Consider the following 22,094-nt stretch of genomic DNA (forward strand, 5'->3'; position numbering starts at 1 on the left):
GTCTTAGCTTGGAAAATTTAAGTATTTGATAGTCTGCTTTGCATTATATTGAATATCAGTTTTATAGATGTTAAAAAAATAGTTCTCTGCTTGAGGTACTTTCTAAATAAAAGTTGTAATTTGATAAATATGCCTTGTGTTCAATTTTCAGACCACTTTCACCAAGTAAATCTGCAGAAGAATCTGATTACCAAAATATCCCCTTTTCCAGCCTGAATGTTAACACAGCCTGGCAGCAGAAATCAGCTTTTACTCGCACTGTTTCCCCTGGATCTGTTTCACCCATTCATGGACAGGTACCTTGTGCAGAACTTGCTGTATTTCAGATTCATGTTAATGAAAATGATTTAAAAAAAACAGAACACCACACAACTTTGCTAATGCTGGGTGCACTGAACAGGTTGGATAATAAAGAGGCTCTTCTAAATATTCTACAAGTGTGCATTGATATAATTCCATATATTTCCAGGGACCACTGAGCAAGAAGACTTACCTTTCATAATTCTAAAATCAGTTTCACCTGTAATTAGGCATGGAAGATATTCCTAACAAATATGAAACTGAATTGCATGTGTGCATTGATGTAAACAAAGTTATTCAGCCATCACTTAGGAATGAAGTTGCTTAAACTTCAATAAAAGATACACCAGTGTTTGTTTTTAACAATTGAACCAGTTTGGCAGTGTGGTCAACCAACATCACTCCTGTCTTATAGGGGCAGCCTGTAGAGAACCTAAAAGCACAAGCACTTTGCTCTTGGACTGCAAAAAAAGATAACCACTTGAATTTTTCAAAGAATGACATCATCACTGTCCTGGAGCAGCAGGAGAACTGGTGGTTTGGAGAGGTACATGGAGGAAGGGGTTGGTTTCCAAAGTCCTATGTCAAGCTCTTACCTGGGAGTGAAACCAAGAAAGAGGAGTAAGTGTGACTTTTGTTGTTGTTTTATTCAGCAGTTTGCAAAAAGAGGTGGTTTAGAGTGCAAAATTCTTGCAGTTGCTTTAGTGTGCAGAACATAAATGCCATTTAGAATTTACATTGTGTCATTTTAGGCTTTTATTATTTCATTCTGGCAAGCCAAGTAATGTTGGGCTCACTGCTGTGTAGCTATGGACAGTCTTGGTAGGCTGAGTGCTGTGAAACATCAGTGGTGTTTGATTATTCATCAAATGCCAGACTTTTTGTTCATTACCAGGTCTCCTCTTTTGCAGTGCAGTTGATTCTGCCTCTAAAGGTGCCAATTTTTAAGTGATCAAAACTAATTGTAAGTGCTGCAGAGAGCAGTTGTGTGTTTTTCTTCACTTGAAAAGATCATTATGCCTGTTCTGATGCTCCAGGGTAACTGTTCAGGTAAAGTCTGGTTACTGCTGGGATGGCTGCACCACTGTGTGTAAGTTGTTCTGTTCATGCAGTCTGCTAAAACTTCTTAGAAATTCTTTATAATAAGAGAATTTAGTCAAAGTCTTTAATTTACTTCTTTTGAATAATATAATTTGTGAATATATCTCTTCTCTTTTATCACAATATTTTTTTAAGTGGTGTACTCTTGAGTGCCATAAATACATTAAATATGAGTAATACTTGGCACTGTTTGATAGTCAGGGTAGTCTTTGCAGTTAATTTAGAGTCAGTACCAGCTCTGATACAACCAAAGTGATCTTAGTCTCATGTGAATTGAGAGATTTGCTCTTGATCAGCCTCTTGGTAACACAAAGCTTATTTTTTTTCCTTCTTTCTGCAGACCAGAAGCTATTTATGCGGCTGTAAACAAAAGGCCTAATACCCAGAGTTACCCAGCAGGAGAGGGTAAGACAGCATGAAAAATGCCAACGAATGTACAGTCTGGTTCTGCTTACTGACTTGTAAATATAGTTCAGTTTGTGAGGAGTTTCTGAGCAGCACTTTGACTGCTTGTCCAAAAGACACAGTGCAAATGTTCAGCTGTTGATACAAGAGTTCTAAAATAGGAGCTTAAGGTTATAAGTAATTCAGGTTGAGCATAGGCCTAGGTTCTGTTATTAAGATTTCTGCTGGAGCATGAATAATGTTTCTGAAAACTCATAAGCAGAGTTCTCTTCCTGCTGTTCTCTACTGTGTTATATTGCTCTGTAAAGACATGAGAAAGGATTTTTAATCTCCTGATTGCGGATCATTCTTTTACAGTCAGTAAGGAGTTAGAAAAAAAGTATTATTGGAGAAAAATTTCTTGTGTATGTCCATGCTTCCCCAATTATATTTTAATTGCACTTGTGCTTTTTCATTACAAAGTTGTATACCTGCAAGAGTAAATGGGATTACAGTCAAGCAGGTAGACAGGTCAGTTCAGACTTTGAAGGTGTGTTATGAACATAACTGCTGTTACGAACACACTGGAGAATGCTGATATCCATTTATCTGCATCTGATGTTCCTTTATGCCCATCTGAAGCTGTTCTCTTCTTTGCACAGAGTATGTTGCCCTCTACCCGTACTCAAGCTCTGAGCCCGGTGACCTGACGTTCATGGAAGGTGAGGAGATCCTGGTGACCCAGAAGGAAGGGGAGTGGTGGACTGGGAGCATCGATAACAGAACTGGAATCTTCCCCTCCAATTACGTCAGACCAAAAGATCCAGATGTGAGTTCATATTCTGAGAATTAACACACAATATTTTCTCTCAGTTTTATTCTGTTGGCACCCAGCTCTTAGACAGGGATTTTGAGCAGAGGTAAATGTGCTTGACAGAAAAGAGAAAACTTAGCTTGAGTGTTAAATCAGAGCTGTAGCCAGTGTCACACTGCCTCTCTTTCTGTACAGGATGATGTTTTGTTAAATACGGGTTTAAAGTTAAAATCTCCATGTGCTTTTTTGTGCAAACTGTACTGGTTTTATTGGACATTAAAGGAGGTTGTTGTTTTGTCTTTGTAGGCTTCTAGCTATGCTGGCAAAACTGGAACAATAAATAAGAAACCCGGTAAGTGTGTGATAAGCTTTTAACATTTAAGGCTGTTTTGTAAGTAACTCTGAGCTTTTAGGTTCATAGCAGTTTTTTAATGGTGGCTGATGTTCTTAGCTGCAAGTTGTGTACCAGGATACTTCCGTGGATCCAGCTCTTACTACAGTGAAAAAATAACAAATGAAATTTCTGTTTTCTTTCCAGAAATCGCTCAGGTTACTACTGCCTATGCTGCATCAGGAACTGAACAGCTCAGTCTCGCTCCAGGACAGCTGATACTTATTTTGAAGAAAAACGCCAGTGGATGGTGGCAAGGAGAGTTGCAGGTAGTGATTCAAGGAGGAATAATTGTGACTTCATGAATGGCAAGGAGGTGCTCTTGGGTTTAATTAAAAAAAAAAAACCAACTAAGTATAGAGTTATATAAAAGCTGGTCAGAAAGTTATTTTCATCTTGTATAAACCAAAGGGGAAGAAAAGCTGTGTGGTGGATGTTTTTTGTTTGTTACTTGGTTGGTTGGCTTTTTTAAATGTTGGGTTGCTGGGGATTTTATGGTTTTTTTAGAGTCTATTTTCTTGGTCATATAAAACAGTAAAACTGTCAATTAACATGTGGGAGGAGGAAGAGACAAGTTGACAGTTATTTAATTGGTTAGGATTTAATTGGTGAAACATTAAAGCTATTCTAATGAAAGAACAGGTGGGTTTGGAAGCTGGAGTTGGAAGCTTATTTAATGCAAAAGTGCTGTTCCCACTTCTTTCCCTTGCCCACCTAGATTTAAGAAGAATGTCCTGTAAAAGTGCTCTGGATCTCATTAGAGACTGGATATGATGCACAGGTAGAATAGTCATAGAACAAATTTTCAGCCCTATAATTGATTTGTACTCTGAAATCTCATTAAAATTTTTGGATGAACATATTAGGGTGCAGCTTTATCTGAACTGCATTGTTCTATGCTTTAGTCAGATTTTTATCTTTTGAGATTCATTTAGTAACTGTGTAAAAGCCCCTGACTTCTTGTCTTTTGTTTGCAAAACTCTGTGACATATTTGTTGCATTTTTTTCCAGTCTGTGGACTATTCAGTTTTTCAGTTGTGTAATAACCATTATAAACATTTGCAGGCAAGAGGGAAAAAGAGACAGAAGGGATGGTTCCCTGCCAGCCATGTGAAACTGCTGGGTCCAAGCAGCGAAAGAACCACATCAGCTGCTCCCTCAGGTGAAAAAAAAAAAGACTTTGTATTTCATTTAGAATTCTATGTAACTATTTCAATTGTTCATGTATCCATGAGGTTCAGCATCCATCTTCTGGGCTTTTTAATTTTGATGGTTGCTCTGAAGAGCTGTACTCTTCTCATCTGGAAACTCCATGTTTCCAAGTGCTAGCAAAAATCTTAGTGAGAGCTGGTGAGCATTGGCAAACCATGTGGAATTACATGCTCTGCTCCTTAAAAAGAGGGAGACTAAGCAAATTTTTAGGTTATTTCTAGGTTTTTCCATTTGAATGGTTGGGTACAAATGAGGTTATTTCATAGAAGAGAAGCTTTTTTGCTTCTGTGTGCTTAAATTATGCTGTTCTCCACAGCTGTGAGTTGCTTATACAACAATTTCCTGGGTTTTACTGGAGAAAACTTCCCTGTTACTAAAGCAGTGACCCAGGATTAGCTAATGCACATTTCCTCTTCCTCTGCCACATCTTCCCCACAAGTGTCTGAAGTAAGATAATCAAACTCACTCTCTTTTCAGCCAGTAAAAAGGAGAAGCATACTTGATTACATTTTAAAGTGTTTAGAAGGCCAGTAGATGCAGTCTATTCATTATAAAAGTTCACAGGTATATAAAGTGAAAATAAGAATTACTGGTAGGCACAAATTAAAAAAGGTAAAAGAAAAGGGAAGACAATTCTGTATCAAGATAAAAACATGTGGCATTTTTCTTATGCAACAGTGCATGTGAAATGGTTGTTTTTTCCCTGTGATTTTGTAAAACCCTGAGAAAACAGTTTTAATACTGGTCTAACTCCATTCTACTCTTCTTTCCTTCACAGTGTGCCAGGTGATAGCCATGTATGATTACACGGCAAACAATGAGGACGAGCTCAGTTTCTCCAAGGGGCAGCTGATTAATGTGCTGAACAAAGATGATGCTGACTGGTGGCAAGGAGAAATCAATGGTGTGACGGGTCTCTTCCCCTCAAACTACGTGAAGATGACCACAGATTCTGATCCAAGTCAGCAATGTAAGCAACTTCTATTTTTGATTAATTTTGTTCCTTTGTTTCAAATGTGCATTGCTGTTCTTCTTGGTGCTTGGAATTTGGAGTTCCAGGCATAAGCTGAATTTATTACTTCTTCAAGTACTCTTTTTTTAAATACTTTATTATACAAGGTACTTTAAACCATTTTCTAGTTAACCTAAAAGCAGCCAGCACATTACCAATCAGCCAGTGTAGGATAGCAAGAGTGCTGTAGGGTGAGCTAAAAATACTGGATTGGGTGGGAGTTTTCCTTCCAACAGGATGCTGATAACTAACATGGACTGGGAAGCAGTGCAAGCACACTGCAATTACAGAACTTGCTCAAGTTTTGTAAAATAAAGGAAAGTGCTGTAGTAATTATAACACAGGTATCAGTTAAGTAAAAATACCCATAAAAAGGATAGGAAAAATATTTTGGCATTAGCAAGTGGCCTGTCCTGTTATAAATATGCTTGTCCTGCTGTCATCCAGTCCTGAGAAACAAGATATATGTCAGGACATAGGTTGGGGTGAAAATTACCAGCAGCAGGCTGAGAACTGAATCCTAAACTGTACACCTGACAGTCAACATCTTCACTGCTTTTTGCATATGAACACAGTAAAGGTTTCTGGTGTCCCCTACACACACCCTGTTTTTTGGCCCCTGTCCCCAAAGAAAATCCTCTCCCAAAAGAAATTCAGCACAATTTTTACTCCCTCAGGTTTTCATCCTGTGATTAAACCAACTTTTACATCAGCCCAGTAGGTTTGGGAACATACCATGATGCCAGAGCTGCTCCTCTGACATGACAGGCCTTGTCCCTTCACTTGCTGTTTTCCTCTAGACAATGTTTGGACTTCTCTTGGGATAAAGACACCCATCTGGAAATCTGGCTGAGCCTCACTCTTACTAGCCTACAGCTACTGTGGAGGATCAGTCTGCACTTCAGATTTGATCACACAGTTGTGTTCTTACAGAAAAATTCACAAACTCATAATGAAGGTACAGCTTGGGTTGGAAAGTTAAAATATTTTCCCTGGGTAGCTTGTTATGGTTGCTGGGCAAAAGATAGTGTGCACCATTCCTGAGGTTTTCTTTTTAGCTAAATTACTTCTGAGCCACATTGTTCTGGCTTTTTTGTTTCAATGCCTCTGGCCAATGTGCTAAGGATGTCAAAAACTTATGCATTTAGATTGAACTTAAAAAGTCTTTGATTAGACATAGTTAAATCATTAAAATGGTTCTTTGAAAGCTTTAATTTGTTTTCAAATCTCACTTTTGAAGAAACAGTATAGACTACACCAGATGGGCTATAAAATTAAGATTCTGGCTGAGTATTAAAATTTTCAAATTTTAAAAAATTATAGATGTAACAACTTGTCACACTAGGTATGTTGTTATTTCAAGTTAGGTGGTGAATGTGACAAGTGCAGTGTGATCACATGAACCACTGGTTTTCAGCACAAGCTGTGCTAAGACCACGCTGCAATGGGGAGCTTTCTGGATGATGAGTAAGTTTTTCTCATTGTTCGCTGATACATCATTAAGTTTTCCCTCAGATTTCAATGATGTGGAATAAGAGTATTTTCCATCCACATCTAACTGGCTTTTGACAAAGGCTAATGATGTGCAGATGTGCACCAGGTCATCTGTACCTGGCCATTAAACTTTTCTCTAAGAACTACTCTATAAAGCAGTTCTACAAAATCCACCTACTGGTGAACAAAGAGTATGTTGAATTTATTCTCATTTTTTAAAATTCTCTCAGTATTTCAAATAAGCTAAGTTACACACTAGTTTTGTGCTGGCCTTTGCCACTCTGTTGTGATAGAAGCATTTGGAAACTTGAGGAAAAATCCTGCCTCAAGTCCAAACCCAGTACGGCTCAGTAGCTCCAGCACAGCACTGTTCAAATACCATTTCCCAGATTTCAGCTGGGCTGCTGCTGCTGCTCAGTTGTGTGAGCAGTAAGCCACAGCTCTGTACCTCTTCTGTAATCAGAGGAATGTTTAAATATGTCCTGAATGAACTTCCAAACTTCTTGGGTTTCCTTACAATATTTTTTGCTCTTGTTTAAACAGAGTACAGAAATTGTCACAACTTTTCTTGCAAAATCACTAAGGAATTGTCCACAGAAATGTTGATGTAGCCCTCTACAGAACAGCTTTAAGATATGACAGACTGTAATTTTAAAAATGCATTGTTGCATTTTAAAGAACTGCTGATCTGAGTATTATAATGCCTCTGTTGAATAATAGCAGTTTTGTCTGCTGTATTTTCTAGAACAAGTATAATGGTATTGGAAAGGGAAAATGCAAATTTGGTTTACTGAAATAGGTTTGTGGCTTTTGAAAATTCTGGTTTTCCCCCAGATATTCCTTTGTATCTGGAGTCTTTTCTGGGAATTATTAGTTGTTGCTATAAAGGCAGACTTCCCTAGCAAAGAAGGAGCTGGGGTCAGTGAGATATCCCTTATATTAAGTTGCTGACATAGCTCTGCAAACAGAACAAAACCTTTTTTCCTCTTGGTGTAGCTGCACATCCTGGCATAGGACCCCTGCAGGGAAAGACAAAGAAATACAAAATGACTTCAGGGTATTGTAGGTTTGAGTGTTTCTCTTAAACACGTGGTGGTTGCAGAACACAGGACAGTGGAGTCATGTTCTGGAGACTGTGGTGGTGGTTAGACTTGCTTCTGTTTTAATGACATTTTTCTAATGTTTGCACAGAAGCCATCATAAATAATAAATATGGTACTCAGCAGGTTTCAAAATACAGATTTAAAATAAAGAATCAGTCTTCTGTTTTTTGAGTGTTTGCACAACCATGCAAGGTCAGATCTTGTGTGTTGCCAGTACCTGTGTAGTGCCAGGTTCTCTTCCCATCTGTTCTAAGACATGTTAGGGGGGTAGGCATGGTGCTCTAATCACTTTGCAGTTCTTCCCAGTGGCCTGGTCTGGAGATAATTTTATTTTGGCCCGTCTTCAACTGCTTTGCATTTGGAAACTTGTTCTCTTATTATTGGTTGGCATTTTCAATGAGATACCTTTTTAAGTTTGTCATCTTATCCATGGGACCAATGTGAGCTTTGTCCTTTTGTTTTCTTTGGTTGATATTTTCTCCTCTCAGGTAAAACTGAACCATTAAATCTCAAGGGTCTCATATTTTCTATGTTACCAGAGTCTGACAAGGACACATCTACCAGGTTCTCTTCCCATTCTTCCCACGGGATGTTTAAGGTGGGTTAGGTGGGAGAGAAGTGTAAGGAGGGAAGACAGCTGCTCCTGCATACTTGGTTGCCAGGTGTCTTCTAGTGTTAGAGATCAGTTCATCCCTCAGATGCTCTTGCTGAGGGCTGGACAGCTCATCCAGGTGGGCACACCTGTGCTCCATGTGCAGAGAGGCTTCTGGTTCATCCTGAGGTGTCTCATCCCATGAGATTCACAGAGCTGAATGTTGTGCCATTTCCTTCTACTCTATGTGTAGTGACTGTTTTCTGTTCACTCTTTCTGCTTTGCATAGCCCAGCACTGCTGCAGTTCCTCACATGTCAGTTACTCCTTCAGGTGCTCAGGCCTGAGCTCCAGGTTGTTGTTCGTAGTAATATCTCTAGAACTACCTCATTTTTATCTTCCCCAAACCTTACTTGTAGATGTGACATGTTGGAGACGTGAGGCAAGTCCTGCAACAAGGATATTTCCAGAAAAGCTGATTTCCATGCACAAAAGATCTTTAGTAATTCCTGTTCACACTGTCTGGTGGATGAAGTTGACTGACTTTCAGGGGTGTTGAAAAACAACTTCTGAAGTGACGTGCTCATAGCCAGTGCACTTCTGTGTCTGTGTATGGACAACACATTTTGAAATTCTCTAGTGCTTGCCAAGTAATTTCTCTTTGTAGAGTAACAGTTCATGGTAGCAGTGGCTTTGAGGTATCGCCTGCTCCAGTTCCACATGAATATTTTAACACACGAGGATTAATGATTTATTCTAAGACTTACTCAACAGCTCCAGAATTTTACCTCTTTTACCAAAGATCAAATATGAAATCAATCCCTTACTTCATAGTGACATAGTGACTTTGTATTTCTAAAACTATTTGGTGAATGTCAGTCAGGCTTGATAACACTTCCAGGTTGTAATCCTGGGGTCTGGAATAGTCTCTGAATTGCCCACAAGGTGTGTCCCTCTTCAGACCCTGTAGCCCTTGGATTCCAAGGGATGTGGTCCCTCCTGTTCCATGGAAGACTAGAGGCAAGATTTTAATTTCTTTCAGGCTCAAGAAGAACTGAACAGGTTAGCTTTTATGTGCTGATATTAATAAATTCCAATGAGATTTTTCTTTACAAGTTTAGTTTTTATCTGTTTTTCTAATGTCCCAGTAGAAGTTTCTCAGGAGAGATTCTGGTTTTGTTGAAGTCTCAGGGAATTTTGCCATTGCCTTTAAAAAAAACCTTAGGACTTGACCTTGTGTTGAGTTTACATGACAGAAATTTTCCTTAGGAAGAAACATTTTCTTCAAATGAATGAGCTGCAGGGGTTTTCAGAGTCAGCAATGGCTGGTTGCAAGTACTTGAATATGTATTTATAAATATGAGACAAAGGTGGAAGCTTGTGATGTCTGTTTTCAGAAAGTTGAATGTTCATCATTCCTTTCTGACCTTTTTGGTGTTGTTCTGTCTTTGTCCATAGAATTCATGTTTCACTCTTCAAATTTATGTTCATTTTATCCTTCTTTTTTTTGTTTTTTTTTTTTTTGTTTTTTTTAGGACCCAATGTTGTCTTCCAGTGTGAAAGCACCTCAGAGACCCACTATCCAAGTTTGACTAGTGTGGAGGCAGGGTGGCCAGCCCTGCTCACGTGTCTGACACAATCGTTTTGCTTCGTTTGAACGTTAGATCCAATCAAGAGATTATGTTTTTGTGGGTTTTCTTCTGATCTACAGTTTCAGTTGATTTGTAAAAGCAGAAAGGATAGTGGGTCTTTGTGTGGCTTTCACTGCTGTTCATTCTTGTTTCCTTTAGTATTTCCTTTGGGATTGATAACCGTAGTCATTAGCATGCATATCAAGCTATTGTTTGCATGGTGGGATTGCAGACACACAAAGACCCACTATTTGCACAGTTTATCTGAGCTGTTTTGAACGGGCACTTGTGTTCTTTTAATGTTGTACATATTTTGCAGAATTAAAATGTTCGTTGATTATTGTTCTAATGGACTTGATCTAATCTCTTACATATTGAGCTTTTGAAATTGGCAGCTTTCATGGCTTATCCAGAAACAACCCTACCTGTCTGCTGCTGATAGTCGCTGTCATTACAAACATGATACAAGATCTAAGGGTTAGATCTGGTGCACTCCATCCAGCCTTTTCACACCCTTTTGAATGGGGGAAAGAACTACTAGGTGTAGAGTGGAGGATATTTTAATTATTTTTCTTCCTTCACAGTAGTACTATGGCAGAAATTCAGGTTGTTTTGGCTCAGTACATTCTATCCCTAAACAGCCTCCCTCCTTTAAATTCTGATCGTTCATATTTGCTTTCAGTTCTGGCAAGTGTGCTTAGGTGCTGCAGAAAGTACTTGCACAGCCTCCGTGTGACCAGGCCCTCCCCCTGCCCCTTCTCTTCATTAAATAGTTCATGGTACTGAATTGTTTCTCTGGCTGTGGTCTGCAGTGACTTTTAAAGCACTGTCTAAAAGCTGCTGCTCCTTCTCCTGGTAAATGGAGCATCAGCCTAATGCAGAGATAACCTTGCTGAGGAGTTGTTGCCAGGAGAGAGACACTAAGAAAACCTGGAGTGAGGGCAGAGCGTTTGGGTTTAGGATGGAACTGTGCTCCTCAGCCCACAGTCCTGACCTGTTGGAAATAAGGTGCAGTTTGAGCTGCCCATGTCTTATTGTAATGTTTGGAGGGAAGGAGGAACTTGTAACCTTGATTCCCCTTTAAATGAAAGGATTAATTTGATTCTAGACTACTTCTCTGATTAAATAGTTCTGTGCTCTTGTAACAACAAGAGAGATCTCTAGACACAATATTTAATTTAGTTGGTTTCCTGAATTTGGTTATAAAACATCAAAGGTCACTTATGCAATCAGAAATGTTTACGAAACTGCTTGTTTACTATATAGACATATATATATAGACAGATGAATGTTGTGAAGGTACTATCAGGAAAAGGTTAATCCAGTTGCAGAGATTTAAAAGCCTTTTTCCAAAATCCAATGCTATGTATTTAATATCCTTGATCAAATAATGTATATGTGTCCTTTAGTTCAGAGATGTATCTTCTGTGCAATATGGACTACACAATGTGCCTACAGAAAACTACAAATGGATTTTTATTCTGGATGTATTTTGTCTGAAGCAGTATTTTGTTAAGAGAATGAAATCATGTTGTAGGCAAATAATGTGCTAGATAATAGTTTGAATATTTCAGATGACTTGATTTCCTTCTGAAACCATATTTGAAATGTTTCTACTAAAATACACTACTCACCCAGAATTGCCTTCTCTGAATTTCTGTCTTGGAAAGCCTGTTTAATACAGGCTGAAATGTGTCATGCTGCACCAGTGGCATCGAGCAGTCACTTACTGTAGTCCAAGAATTAGATGATCTTCTAAATTATGTAATTTCTAAAATGCAGAAAGGCACTGTTAACCAGTGGGATTTGAGCCACACTGACAATCAACGTTCAGTTTTCCTTGAATGCCAGATTACTACTGATTGTCTTTGAAAAATTAAAAAACAATTTCACATCCTCACTGAGGTATTTGAGGATATATTTATGTGGAATTTTCCAAAATCAACTGGCATTCTACTCACTAATTTTTTTATTTTTTAATGCTACATTTGGAGATTACACACAGATAGCCCTGTGTTGCTGTGTAGGTGTGAGCATTGGCAGTTATTGAAACCACTGCCTCTAAGTCTGAACTGAAGAGTATTGATGTGAAGCATTCTGTGCTTTCACAGCTCTCTTTTCATGTTTCAGTATTAGCTGAGTACACTTTAAATTCTCTTAAATGTAATAATAAATATAATAATAACACATCTTAGTAATGCTGATTGAGAGAGACTTAGTCCCTTCCTTCAGTATTTGTCTCTACTGCAGAAGTCTGCCTAGCAGAGCTCCAGGACAGTTGCCTGAGAGCCCTGCTCTCCTTCACAGTGGTGCAGAAAGAGTTGGATACCCACATTAGATCATCCAAAGGAAAGACTATGCCAAGGATTTATTTACAGCAAGATTATTTAAAAATAATATACTGCATTAATGAAGCAGTGTGGCTATTGGAAGTTGCATTTAAGTCAGACTTTTACTTTTAAAAATGCTACTTTTTCTGTGGTTCTGTGCAGTCCACCCCTTTGTTAATGAAAGACCATAGAGTTGAGTTCGCCTGTTCATCCCAGCCAGTCCAATTACCCTTATTGGGGTGAAAAAGGTTGGCTGTGGAACTAAGGGCAAGGTGGAAAATAGAGTCCTTTGTTGAACTCATGGTTCCCAGGCAAGAGCTGAGAGCCACACAAGGTTCAAAAGTAAACCTGAAGGGAACATGGAAAGCAAAATACACTGTTTGCTGTTGCCTGCAATGTGGTACTTGCTAAATATTGTTGTGGGCCAGCAGAGAATAGGGGCCCTGGTGTCACTGGGGGTGAGAAGCAAACAGTGCTGTAAATGCACAAGAACGGGTACCAAAACGCTATTTCTGTAACTGTCTGGTTTGCATCATGGACTGACAATCCACAGCAGCCTTTTTGACACAAGCTTAGTTCCTGATCCAGAGCTGGATCCACGCAGGAAGGTCTTGTGCCACCACTGGGACCAGAGGCAGGGCTGGGTGTGTGAGGGCTGGGAGCATCCAAAGCACCTTCTCCACATGGTTAATGGTGCAGTCAGGAGCAGGTGGCACAAAGCTCCATCAGAAAGTTACACACCAATAACTGAAACACCTCCCCCTGGTCACTGAGCATTTCTGTCCTCTCAGTGCTTTGTCCGATCGTATCCCTGTGTGATTCTCCTGGGCAGGGTTGGAAACACCTGTAAATAAGTCTGCTCCTAGGAATGCAGAGACTCCTTGGCCTGCAGCAGGAGCTGTGGCAGGGTCGTGCTACTTCAGTGTAATGAACCAATAAAAGTGCTGCGTTCTGGTGTGTGCTGCCTTAAAACCCCTCCTTGTCTTTCCCGAGCTTGAGTGGCACCTGTGGGGACGGTTGTGGAGACACGCAAATGTGGCTGTGCTTAGCATGAGGCAATTGTTCACCTTTGGATTTGAACAAAGTTGTAAGATAACTATGCAAATGTATTTTATTAAAGGGACACATGAAAGGATCTAGTTTGTCTGTTGTGGTTTTTTTGTCCATCTACAGAGGATTTTTTTCCCAGCTGAATTGCTTGGAATGAGCATTGTGTCACCTGTGATGGAGTGACTTGATTTTGCTTTTTACCTCTTGAAAATTAATTCATCATTTTGCTCTGTTGTAGCACAGTATCCTGTATTTACTGATTAGGGGAGAGTGGATAAAAGTTTTTATTATTTCTCCCAGGGCCTGATGGAAACTGCCTTTTCCACAGTAGCAGATTTCTTGTATTTGTTCCTTTTGTGGGTTTCAGAGGCTGCTGGCGGCTCCAGGAGTGACAGGAGCGTGTCCCAAGTGCGTTGGCCTTGTGTGTGCCGGCAGAGCTTGTACCTGCCATGGTGGTGTCCCCTGATGCCATCAGCTGCTCTCTGACTGTACTGAAGGGACTGTGCTAATGCCAGCCCCTGGTCCTTAAGGGGCTTTCTATGGCAGGCTGGGAAAATAACCCCCAACCCTTACCTGTTTTTTGCAGCCATGTCAGCTGGCTCCAGAGTCAAACAAACAATTAAAACAAATAAACAACCCCTCCAAAAAAATCCCAACCCTAAACAAACCATTTCCTTTTAAAAACAGTTTGTATATAATCATGAAATCATTAAGGTTGGAAAAGACCTTTAAGATCATCAAGTCAAATCATTAACCTAACAAATAAACCACATCCTAAAGTGCCATCTCAATATGCTTTTTTAACATTTCCAGGGATGGTGGTTCCACCACTTCCCTGGGCAGCCTGTTCCAGTGCTTTATAGCCCTTTCCATGAAGAAATTTTTCCCAATATCAAATCTAAACCTTATCTCTATCCCTAAAGAGTCTTCAGTGGTCAAATAACAAATAGTCACTTTAAAATTGCAGGCTTTTTTCCCCTGTCCATTGAGTGGGAAAGTGTTGGGAAAATAGTGATAGGTGTTACTCATCTGTCTTTCATTGGAGGATTTCCTTTCTTCAGAAACGTTCCCTCTTCCTCTTGAATGTGCTCATACCCAAAAAGTTAATAATTGGGAAGGTTTTCTCCCCCAGCCCCTCATGTTTTTCAGGGCTTTGAATGTCCTGTGGAGGCAAGCATCTTTTCACTGTGAAACTCAGTAGTTTTCCATGCAGGGGTAGTTATGCTAGTAGGAAAAAATACTTCTTGTTCAGGTATATTTAGAAAGTATAATTTTAAACACAACTTCAGAGACTGGGATTTCCTGTTTATAAATTCTCCAGGTTGTTTTACCCTGGCAGCTGCTTCCTCAGCTCAGAGAGCAGGATTTAGCCCAGAGGGCACCACAGCCAGTGTAGGCATCTCTCTGTTGCTGTGCCCTGAATTTCCAAGGTTCCAGACAGCCACTGCTCCCTCAGGTGGAAGTTCTGGACAGGGAGCTGGGCAGGCTGTGCCCCAGGCTGGCTGAAAGCCCAGCAGGCTGACTTCCCCTCCAGAGGGCAGGTGTCCCTCTTGGTTAGCAGAGCAGGTGAGGAGCTGCAATTCCTTGCTGCAGACACTCCCAGAAATCCCCCTGCTCTTCCAGAGCAGTTCTTCTCTGCTGCCTGAGGACCTTGGGATGAAGCTTCACCAGAGGGAAGCCAAGCCAAGAGCTTTCTGCTGCCAAACAAGGCAGTTTTACTGTTTCCATGCACATTCCTGGCTGTTAAACCAGCAGAAAACTTCTGTTTTCTTTATCCCCCTTTGGGATTTGTTTGCTGCCAGCATGTGAGCAGGGAGTCAGATAAGTGCCAGAATTGATGCAAGGAAAGGAGGGAAAAGCAATGTGGGAGGAGAAGGGGTGGAGATGTAGCTCCACCCTTTCAGCACTGGTGAGCCCATGGGCTGCTGTGGCCACTTAGGAAAACATTGGCAAATGCACTTGTTAGGCTGGTTTATTCTCTTTTTTGTTTTTCCCTTCAGACTCAAATGCCTGGATTCATCCTGTAAAATCAAACATGGGGATTGCATAAGGTGTTCTTATGCCAGTATCATCAGACCAATCAAAATTGGGAGTGTTTTCACCAGCAAACACTAGTGTTTAAATAAAATTATATAAAATACTAAATGCAAAATAGCATTTGTCCCTTCATCCCAGAAGCTGACAGTCCAAACACAAGGTTAGCACAGGAGCCAGGTAATATAAGTGCATTCTTGCATCTGATAGCGAGTTTATGAACCAAATCTATTTTAATGCATAAAATAAGCCCATTTCTCTCCCAGGCTTGGCTTCAACTTTCAGTAGTCAGCGTGAGACAGACCCAAATCCCAGCATGTGGGTTGTTCCAGCAGCTGGGACACAGGAAACCAACAGGAGCTTCAGTCCATCCCTGCTTCTGTCACAGGAGTGCACCTTGCAGTAGGAAAGGGAGCCACTGGCCAAAGTGAGACTTCCAAATCTGGACAATTAATGCCTGGTTACTGTGAAAGCCCTTGGATTATCCTAAAATTTCATGTCTTAGTAACCAGATGGGCTTAAACTCCATCCTGTCCAGACGGAAGAGTGGCACAAGAATCCAGAAGTAGCCCATTGGCTACAAACTGTCTCAATGGACTAAGACATCAAACTTAGCAGGAATCACTTTTATCTGTAACTTTACTCCTTTTTCTCATCTAATTTTGGCCTGGTTGTAGCTTTGGGGATAACTAAGGCCAGGAGTATTCTGTGTGATCAAAAGAGCTTCAATCCCTCATCTCTTCTAAAAAAGTGGTGTTTTTTCAAACCTTGTCAGAAAGCTTAAGATCTGTGATCCTCCTTAGGGTTTAACACAGAACTGAAAAGTCCTGATTTTCAATCTAGCTGTTGTCTTTGCTGTTTTACTTCTTTGTGTTGTTCAAAGAGTTTCCTTGTTATGGTGTCCTAAAATTTCACTTGGCAAGAGTTTCTTTTCTGCTGACAGTTGTTCTTTCAGCACACCTTGATGCTGGTGTAGCTGGAAGCTCAGGAGCCTGTGAGGCTCCCATTAAGCCACTGTCACATCAAGTTCAGCCTAATGTTTAGTGTTTCTTGGTTTTTTCCCCTCAAATTTATTACTAACTCGCCTTCCCATGAGCAGATCTGTACCATGGCAGTGAATAGTCACATCCTTGTGTACCAGGAGTGTCAGGGAGACACAGCCCTTCCTGCTGTAGGTCATTCTGCCTTTCACGACTCCTGTAAACCTTCATGAAGTATTGTTCCTCTAGAACTGCCGGATCTAAGTGAGTTCCTGTGATGTCCTTTCTGCTATCCTGCAAAACCCACAGTTCACCTGGTATTGCAATCTGATGCCATCACATCCAGAGATCAGTGGATGTTCTCAAACGCTCTGTAATTGTGCTTTTCTTTTCCCTTTTCCTCCACCCTGCTGCTTTGCAATACTCTGCTGTGTGATGGCTGGCAGAGGGATCAGATTGACTTTCTGTGCTCTCCTTTACCCAGTTAAACACATTCACCTCTCTGGTTTTACCAGTTTTTGGTTTGGCTACTAAAGTTTGAACACTGTTGTCTTGTTTACTAACATCCAGTAGAGATAGAGTTGTGTGAAGCTGCAGGGTCTGCATGTCCTGACAGAAACTTGGGGTTTGTGTCATTGACTGTTGGTGTGTTCCTGTGCATGATTTTGATTCCTCATCCTTGATGCATAAAAATAATTCAATATATTTCCAGCTCATTTTGAGGAAAAAAAAAAGTTGTGCAGCTGTGAAGTTACACAACTATAATATTATGTGTTACAGCTTTACAAATTGGTGGTGGAGGTTTGTATTAAAAATTAATAACTAAGGCAGAGAACTTCAGAAATGGGGTGGGGATTAAAGGTGCAATGTCCTAAGTCAGGACCAGCCACATTTTCTATTACTTCATCTCACAAAAGACAACTTAGAATCATAGAACCATTAAGGTTGGAAAAGACCTTTAAGATCACCAAGTCTAAAAAGACTGCTCAAGGTAAGAGAAAATCACAGATCCAAATTAATGTGGCAGAAGAGATGAGAACAACCATGAGACAAATGGAGTGGCAAGAAGTCAGGAACTCTTATTCTGCATCACAGTACAGGGGGTGAACAAAGAAATTAAAAGGTGATAGACTGAAAAGTGGCACAAAGAAGGGAGGGGGTTGATTGCTACATCACTTGATCTTGAATCCCGCTGCTACTGCAGAGAGGGTTTACCAGTGCCTGTATAGTCTGAGACACAGACTGCTGAATGCTGGTGCAATTTTGTTAATTGATCAGATTTGATGCCTGGAGTGGGATCTGAACTCCTGACTTACTTCCTGCAGGGTGTGCTGATCTCCAGAGCCTTGACACCATGCAGCCCATGGAAAGGAAAAGGCAGGGCTACATTCACGAGCTCATTCAGACCGAAGAGAGGTACATGGATGATCTGCAGCTCGTTGTAGAGGTGAGATGTCTTGGATGTGAAAATGCATTTGGAAAAAGCACACCTCTATACTGAATAATAACAATAACGGGATTGTTATGAATTGTGAGATGATGGAGGAAGAAAGTTGTGGGCACCTCCCTTTACAGTGAATGATATGTGGCTGCTCACCAGGAAAAAGCACCATTTTGTGAAACCCATCAGCTTACAATGACCCTCCTGTTTTCCAAATCCTGTTCTTAGGTGTTCAGGCTCAAGAAAAGGGTGATGGGCTGGGGCCAGGTGTCCAGCAGAGCTGCACAGAGCTATAGAAGCACTATTAAAGCTTATCATGTGCCTTCTCCCCAGTTTTATTTCTGGAAGCAAGACCACCTCCCTCAGCAGGGCAGGGACAGACCAGCATTAAGGGCTCTTGGGCACCCAACTTGACCTCTCTGTACAGAACAATGGTGTGGTGAAGTGGCAGATGTTAAATAGTCGAGTCACAGGGGTGCTCTGCTCCCCAGAGATGAGGTGCTGAGGGCTCCTGAGAGCAGCTGTGGTTCTGCACACAGGGTGACCATGAGTGCTCTGGGTCAGGGGACAGGAGCAGTGCCTGAGTGTGATTTGTGTAGTGATTAACTCTGAAATCATGGGAATGCTATTCTGAGCTGTCAGCCTGCAGATCCCAGTGCTTGTCCTCGCTTTGCAAGTGCTGATGCCAGTGGCAGAATGGGTCACACGCTCAGGGGAAACAGCTGTCACAAGTGCTTGTAAGGAATTGCTTTTAACTGCAGAGAAATTAAGACACTGAGCATTCATTAAATGTCACTGCTGAGCTAAGCAAGAGGCTGGGCTGTTTCTGTTCTCTGAAGAATTGCTCATTTTTTCTGCAGGTTTTCCAAAAACCAATGGCTGGTTCAGGCTGTCTCACAGAAGGAGAAATGGGGCTGATCTTTGTTAACTGGAAGGAAGTCATCATGTCAAATACAAAGTTACTGAAGTGAGTACTTACCTGCAGTCTTATATTTTCCTTCTCATTATTCTGTTGTTCTTTCCCCAGGAAGTTTTCTGGGTTTACAGTCAATATTCTGTCCTTGCTGATTATTTCCTGTGCATGCTTGCATTCAGAACAGTTAAATTCAGTCAGACTGCTTCAAAAGGAGCTGTAATAAGAAAGAGGGAGAAATAAACAGCAAGAACAGATGTACACTTGCTGTAATACCTTAGAAACAGACCCTACACAAAAGTATATGCATGGGAGCTTTTCTTTTCAGTTTTCTACAAAGGAACCTTTTATTCTCTAAAAATAATCTTTAGAAAGGTACAGTGACTAATAATTCACTGAATGGGATGCTGATTGACTGTAGAGATTGATGCTGATTGCCCCAGAAACCTCAGTGGAGAGTCCCAGCCCCCCAGACCCCATCAGGGAGATTCTTCAGCTCAGGGTGTTGTGTCGGTGACTTCCTGGGGTTTGAGGCAGGACTCCAGCACCTCCTGGAAGGGCTTATGCTGTGTAAGGAAATTCACCTGCCAGATTTGTGTCCTTTCAGAGGTGGATCTGTAAGGGTTGTGATTTAGGCCTCACAGACTTGGCAGCAAAGTTGGATGGTGATCTCTTTCCTCATCCACAGAGCCTTGCGGGTGCGTAAGAAAACGGGAGGTGAGAAGATGCCGGTGCAGATGATCGGGGACATCCTGGCAGCAGAGCTGTCCCACATGCAGGCCTACATTCGGTTCTGCAGCTGCCAGCTCAACGGAGCATCCCTGCTGCAGCAGAAAACTGATGAAGATGCTGATTTCAAAGACTACTTAAAGGTATCTGGTTCAGTAGCTTTTGTGCCCTCTCCTTTCCTCAATGACAGGAGCCCATCTAACCAGCATCAACCACATCAAAATAACCTAGAAGAGTAAAATCCTGCAAAAATAGCTAAGAAGCTTCCAAGGTGTATTTGCATGGTGACCATGGCTAACACTGTGTGTGCTCTTTATTTATTTTCTCTCTAGCTAATTTACTTAGGCCATAAAAGGAAAATTGCCAGAACATTTGACATCAGGCATTTGTTTCTTTCATTGCTTTATTCTTTTTCAACTGAGTGGAGCCTATGATGTCAAAATAAAAGCTGGAACAGTTTTGAATGTAAGGATTCTGCATCAACAATAGCCCTGGGATTTATGCTGGCAAAGCATCTGGGTACGATGACACTGCCAGCTTTCCTCTTTGTTCTAGATACAAGTAGTGTTTACTTACTGAAAAAATCCAAAATCTCTTGGAATGCCTGGAGAAATGAGTCTGATCAGAGAATTTTCAGTATTCAGTGCCAGAGATGCTTTCTGATGACTAATGCAGTGTCTCTGCTAAATCTCTGGGTTGCACCACAGAAACTTGCCCTGGACCCTCGCTGCAAAGGAATGCCCCTCTCCAGCTTCCTCCTGAAACCCATGCAAAGGATAACGCGCTACCCTCTGCTCATCAAGAGTGTGAGTACCCCAATTTGTAGCTGAATGCTTGGAGCTTGATCTCCATAGCAAAAGCCAAGATAAAGGCTTGTCCCTTTATGGGGATTTCTCTGACAGGCACCTGTGCTTATCTTGTTTTACCTGTGCTTTTTATCTTGTTTTCTCCCCTCTTTGATCCATGCCAGATTCTAGAGAACACTCCAGAGAGCCACCCAGATCACAGTAACCTCCGGCTCGCCCTGGAGCGTGCGGAGGAGCTGTGCTCCCAGGTGAACGAGGGCGTGCGCGAGAAGGAGAACTCAGACAGGCTGGAATGGATCCAGGCCCATGTCCAGTGTGAAGGCCTTGCTGAGGTACCTGCACTGATGCTCTGCAGGGCTTTTCAGAGTCATTTCAGAAAGACTGGGGAGGGAATGGGAGTCCTTGCTCACATTCCTTATTGGAGCATGATCCACTGCTGAGCTCTAGGCAGGCAGCTTTTATGGAATTCCACTCACCAGCCATAATGTGATGAACCATTGTTTTTGCATGACTGTAGTGGCAGACAAATCTTGATTTACCAGCTTAAAAACTGGTACCATTTAGACCATTAAACAGATAGAAATAACTCTTCTCTCCGTGATCATGCTGCCACTGGGCTAAGTCAGGTGTTACCATGAAGGATTTCACTTAGTGTGTGTTTCCCAGGATTTTCCTTCAAGCAGGAAGGGAACAGCAGCCCTCACTGCCAGATCCTCAAGGACATGTGGTATTCAGGCTCCTGTACCTTTCAGGACAGCCTTCACACTGAGGTGTGTGTGACAGTTCTCCACTGCATAAGTAACCAGGGCTTGACAGACCCAGAATGTCTGTCCTGGTTCCACCACCCAATCACCTGTAAGAGGTGAGCTGACTGCAGCCTGTGCAGCCTCTTCTTAAACAGAGCCTCTGGACAGCACAGAAGTGGCCATGCAGTAAATGCCTACATCTGGTCATCTCTCTGTGTGTTTTTGGTAAATCTGAAATCTCCTCTGAGGTGGGGGTTGTGCTGTTGCCATGGCTGATCACAGAACAGTTCCCTTCTCTTCATTTATAATGGAATTCATTAAATAAAAGAGAAGAGCATTTTCAGCAGCTTGGTCAATCTCCACAGTGAGGAGGAGCAGGAGCTGATGACTACACAGACTTGCTGCTGCTAATGGGTTTTGTCTCTTCGCAGCAACCCGTGTTCAACTCCCTCACAAATTGCTTGGGACCACGGAAGCTCCTGCACAGTGGGAAGCTGTACAAGGCCAAGAGCAGTAAGGAGCTGTATGGATTCCTTTTCAATGACTTCCTGCTGCTCACCTACATGGTTAAACAGTTTGTGTCTTCTGGATCTGATAAATTGTTCAGCCCCAAATCCAACTCCCAGTTCAAAATGTACAAAATGGTGAGTGAGTGAAGGTGCTCCATGGTCATGTTGGTGCAGTGGGTCCTGGCTTCTGATGAGGAATGCTGCTCTCCCACTGGGATTAGCTGTGTGGCCCCTTTCGCTGGCACATGGGCACGCTCTGGCAGATAACTTGCACAAATGACATTGGCTTAGTACTCGGTAAAGGAGTGACCAAGATTTCTGCATCTTGGTTTAACAAACACTTCCATCCACTTTGGGGGGAAGGGGCAGAAGTAGCATTGTGCCTGAACAGCAGAGCGGGATGTTCAGAAGCAGGACCTTGACTTCAGTTTGCAGAGGTTCCTGCATCCTCAAGAAAATTCCTGTCCTTCAGAAAACAGTAGAAGGTGCAAAATTTTAGTGTCTGTGCCCATATAGTGTGTGT

At 41.5% G+C, this 22,094-nt stretch overlaps 1 protein-coding gene across 3 annotated transcripts in view; it reads left to right on the forward strand.

Moving 5' to 3' along the window:
• ITSN2 (intersectin 2) overlaps positions 1–22,094 on the forward strand; it is an 80,140-nt gene that overhangs the window by 53,759 nt on the left and 4,287 nt on the right. For all 3 annotated transcript variants that reach the window (XM_058833862.1, XM_058833860.1, XM_058833861.1), the window contains 14 exons: positions 152–296; positions 716–921; positions 1,742–1,806; positions 2,448–2,614; positions 2,906–2,951; positions 3,138–3,259; positions 4,056–4,152; positions 4,981–5,172; positions 17,753–17,874; positions 18,729–18,835; positions 19,470–19,653; positions 20,218–20,316; positions 20,481–20,648; positions 21,494–21,706. In XM_058833862.1, coding sequence (XP_058689845.1) covers positions 152–296; positions 716–921; positions 1,742–1,806; positions 2,448–2,614; positions 2,906–2,951; positions 3,138–3,259; positions 4,056–4,152; positions 4,981–5,172; positions 17,753–17,874; positions 18,729–18,835; positions 19,470–19,653; positions 20,218–20,316; positions 20,481–20,648; positions 21,494–21,706 — 1,933 coding nt within the window. The remainder of the gene's footprint in view (positions 1–151; positions 297–715; positions 922–1,741; positions 1,807–2,447; positions 2,615–2,905; positions 2,952–3,137; positions 3,260–4,055; positions 4,153–4,980; positions 5,173–17,752; positions 17,875–18,728; positions 18,836–19,469; positions 19,654–20,217; positions 20,317–20,480; positions 20,649–21,493; positions 21,707–22,094) is intronic.

Source organism: Poecile atricapillus, chromosome 3, assembly GCF_030490865.1.
Source record: "Poecile atricapillus isolate bPoeAtr1 chromosome 3, bPoeAtr1.hap1, whole genome shotgun sequence".
Taxonomy (NCBI): Eukaryota; Metazoa; Chordata; class Aves; order Passeriformes; family Paridae; genus Poecile; species Poecile atricapillus.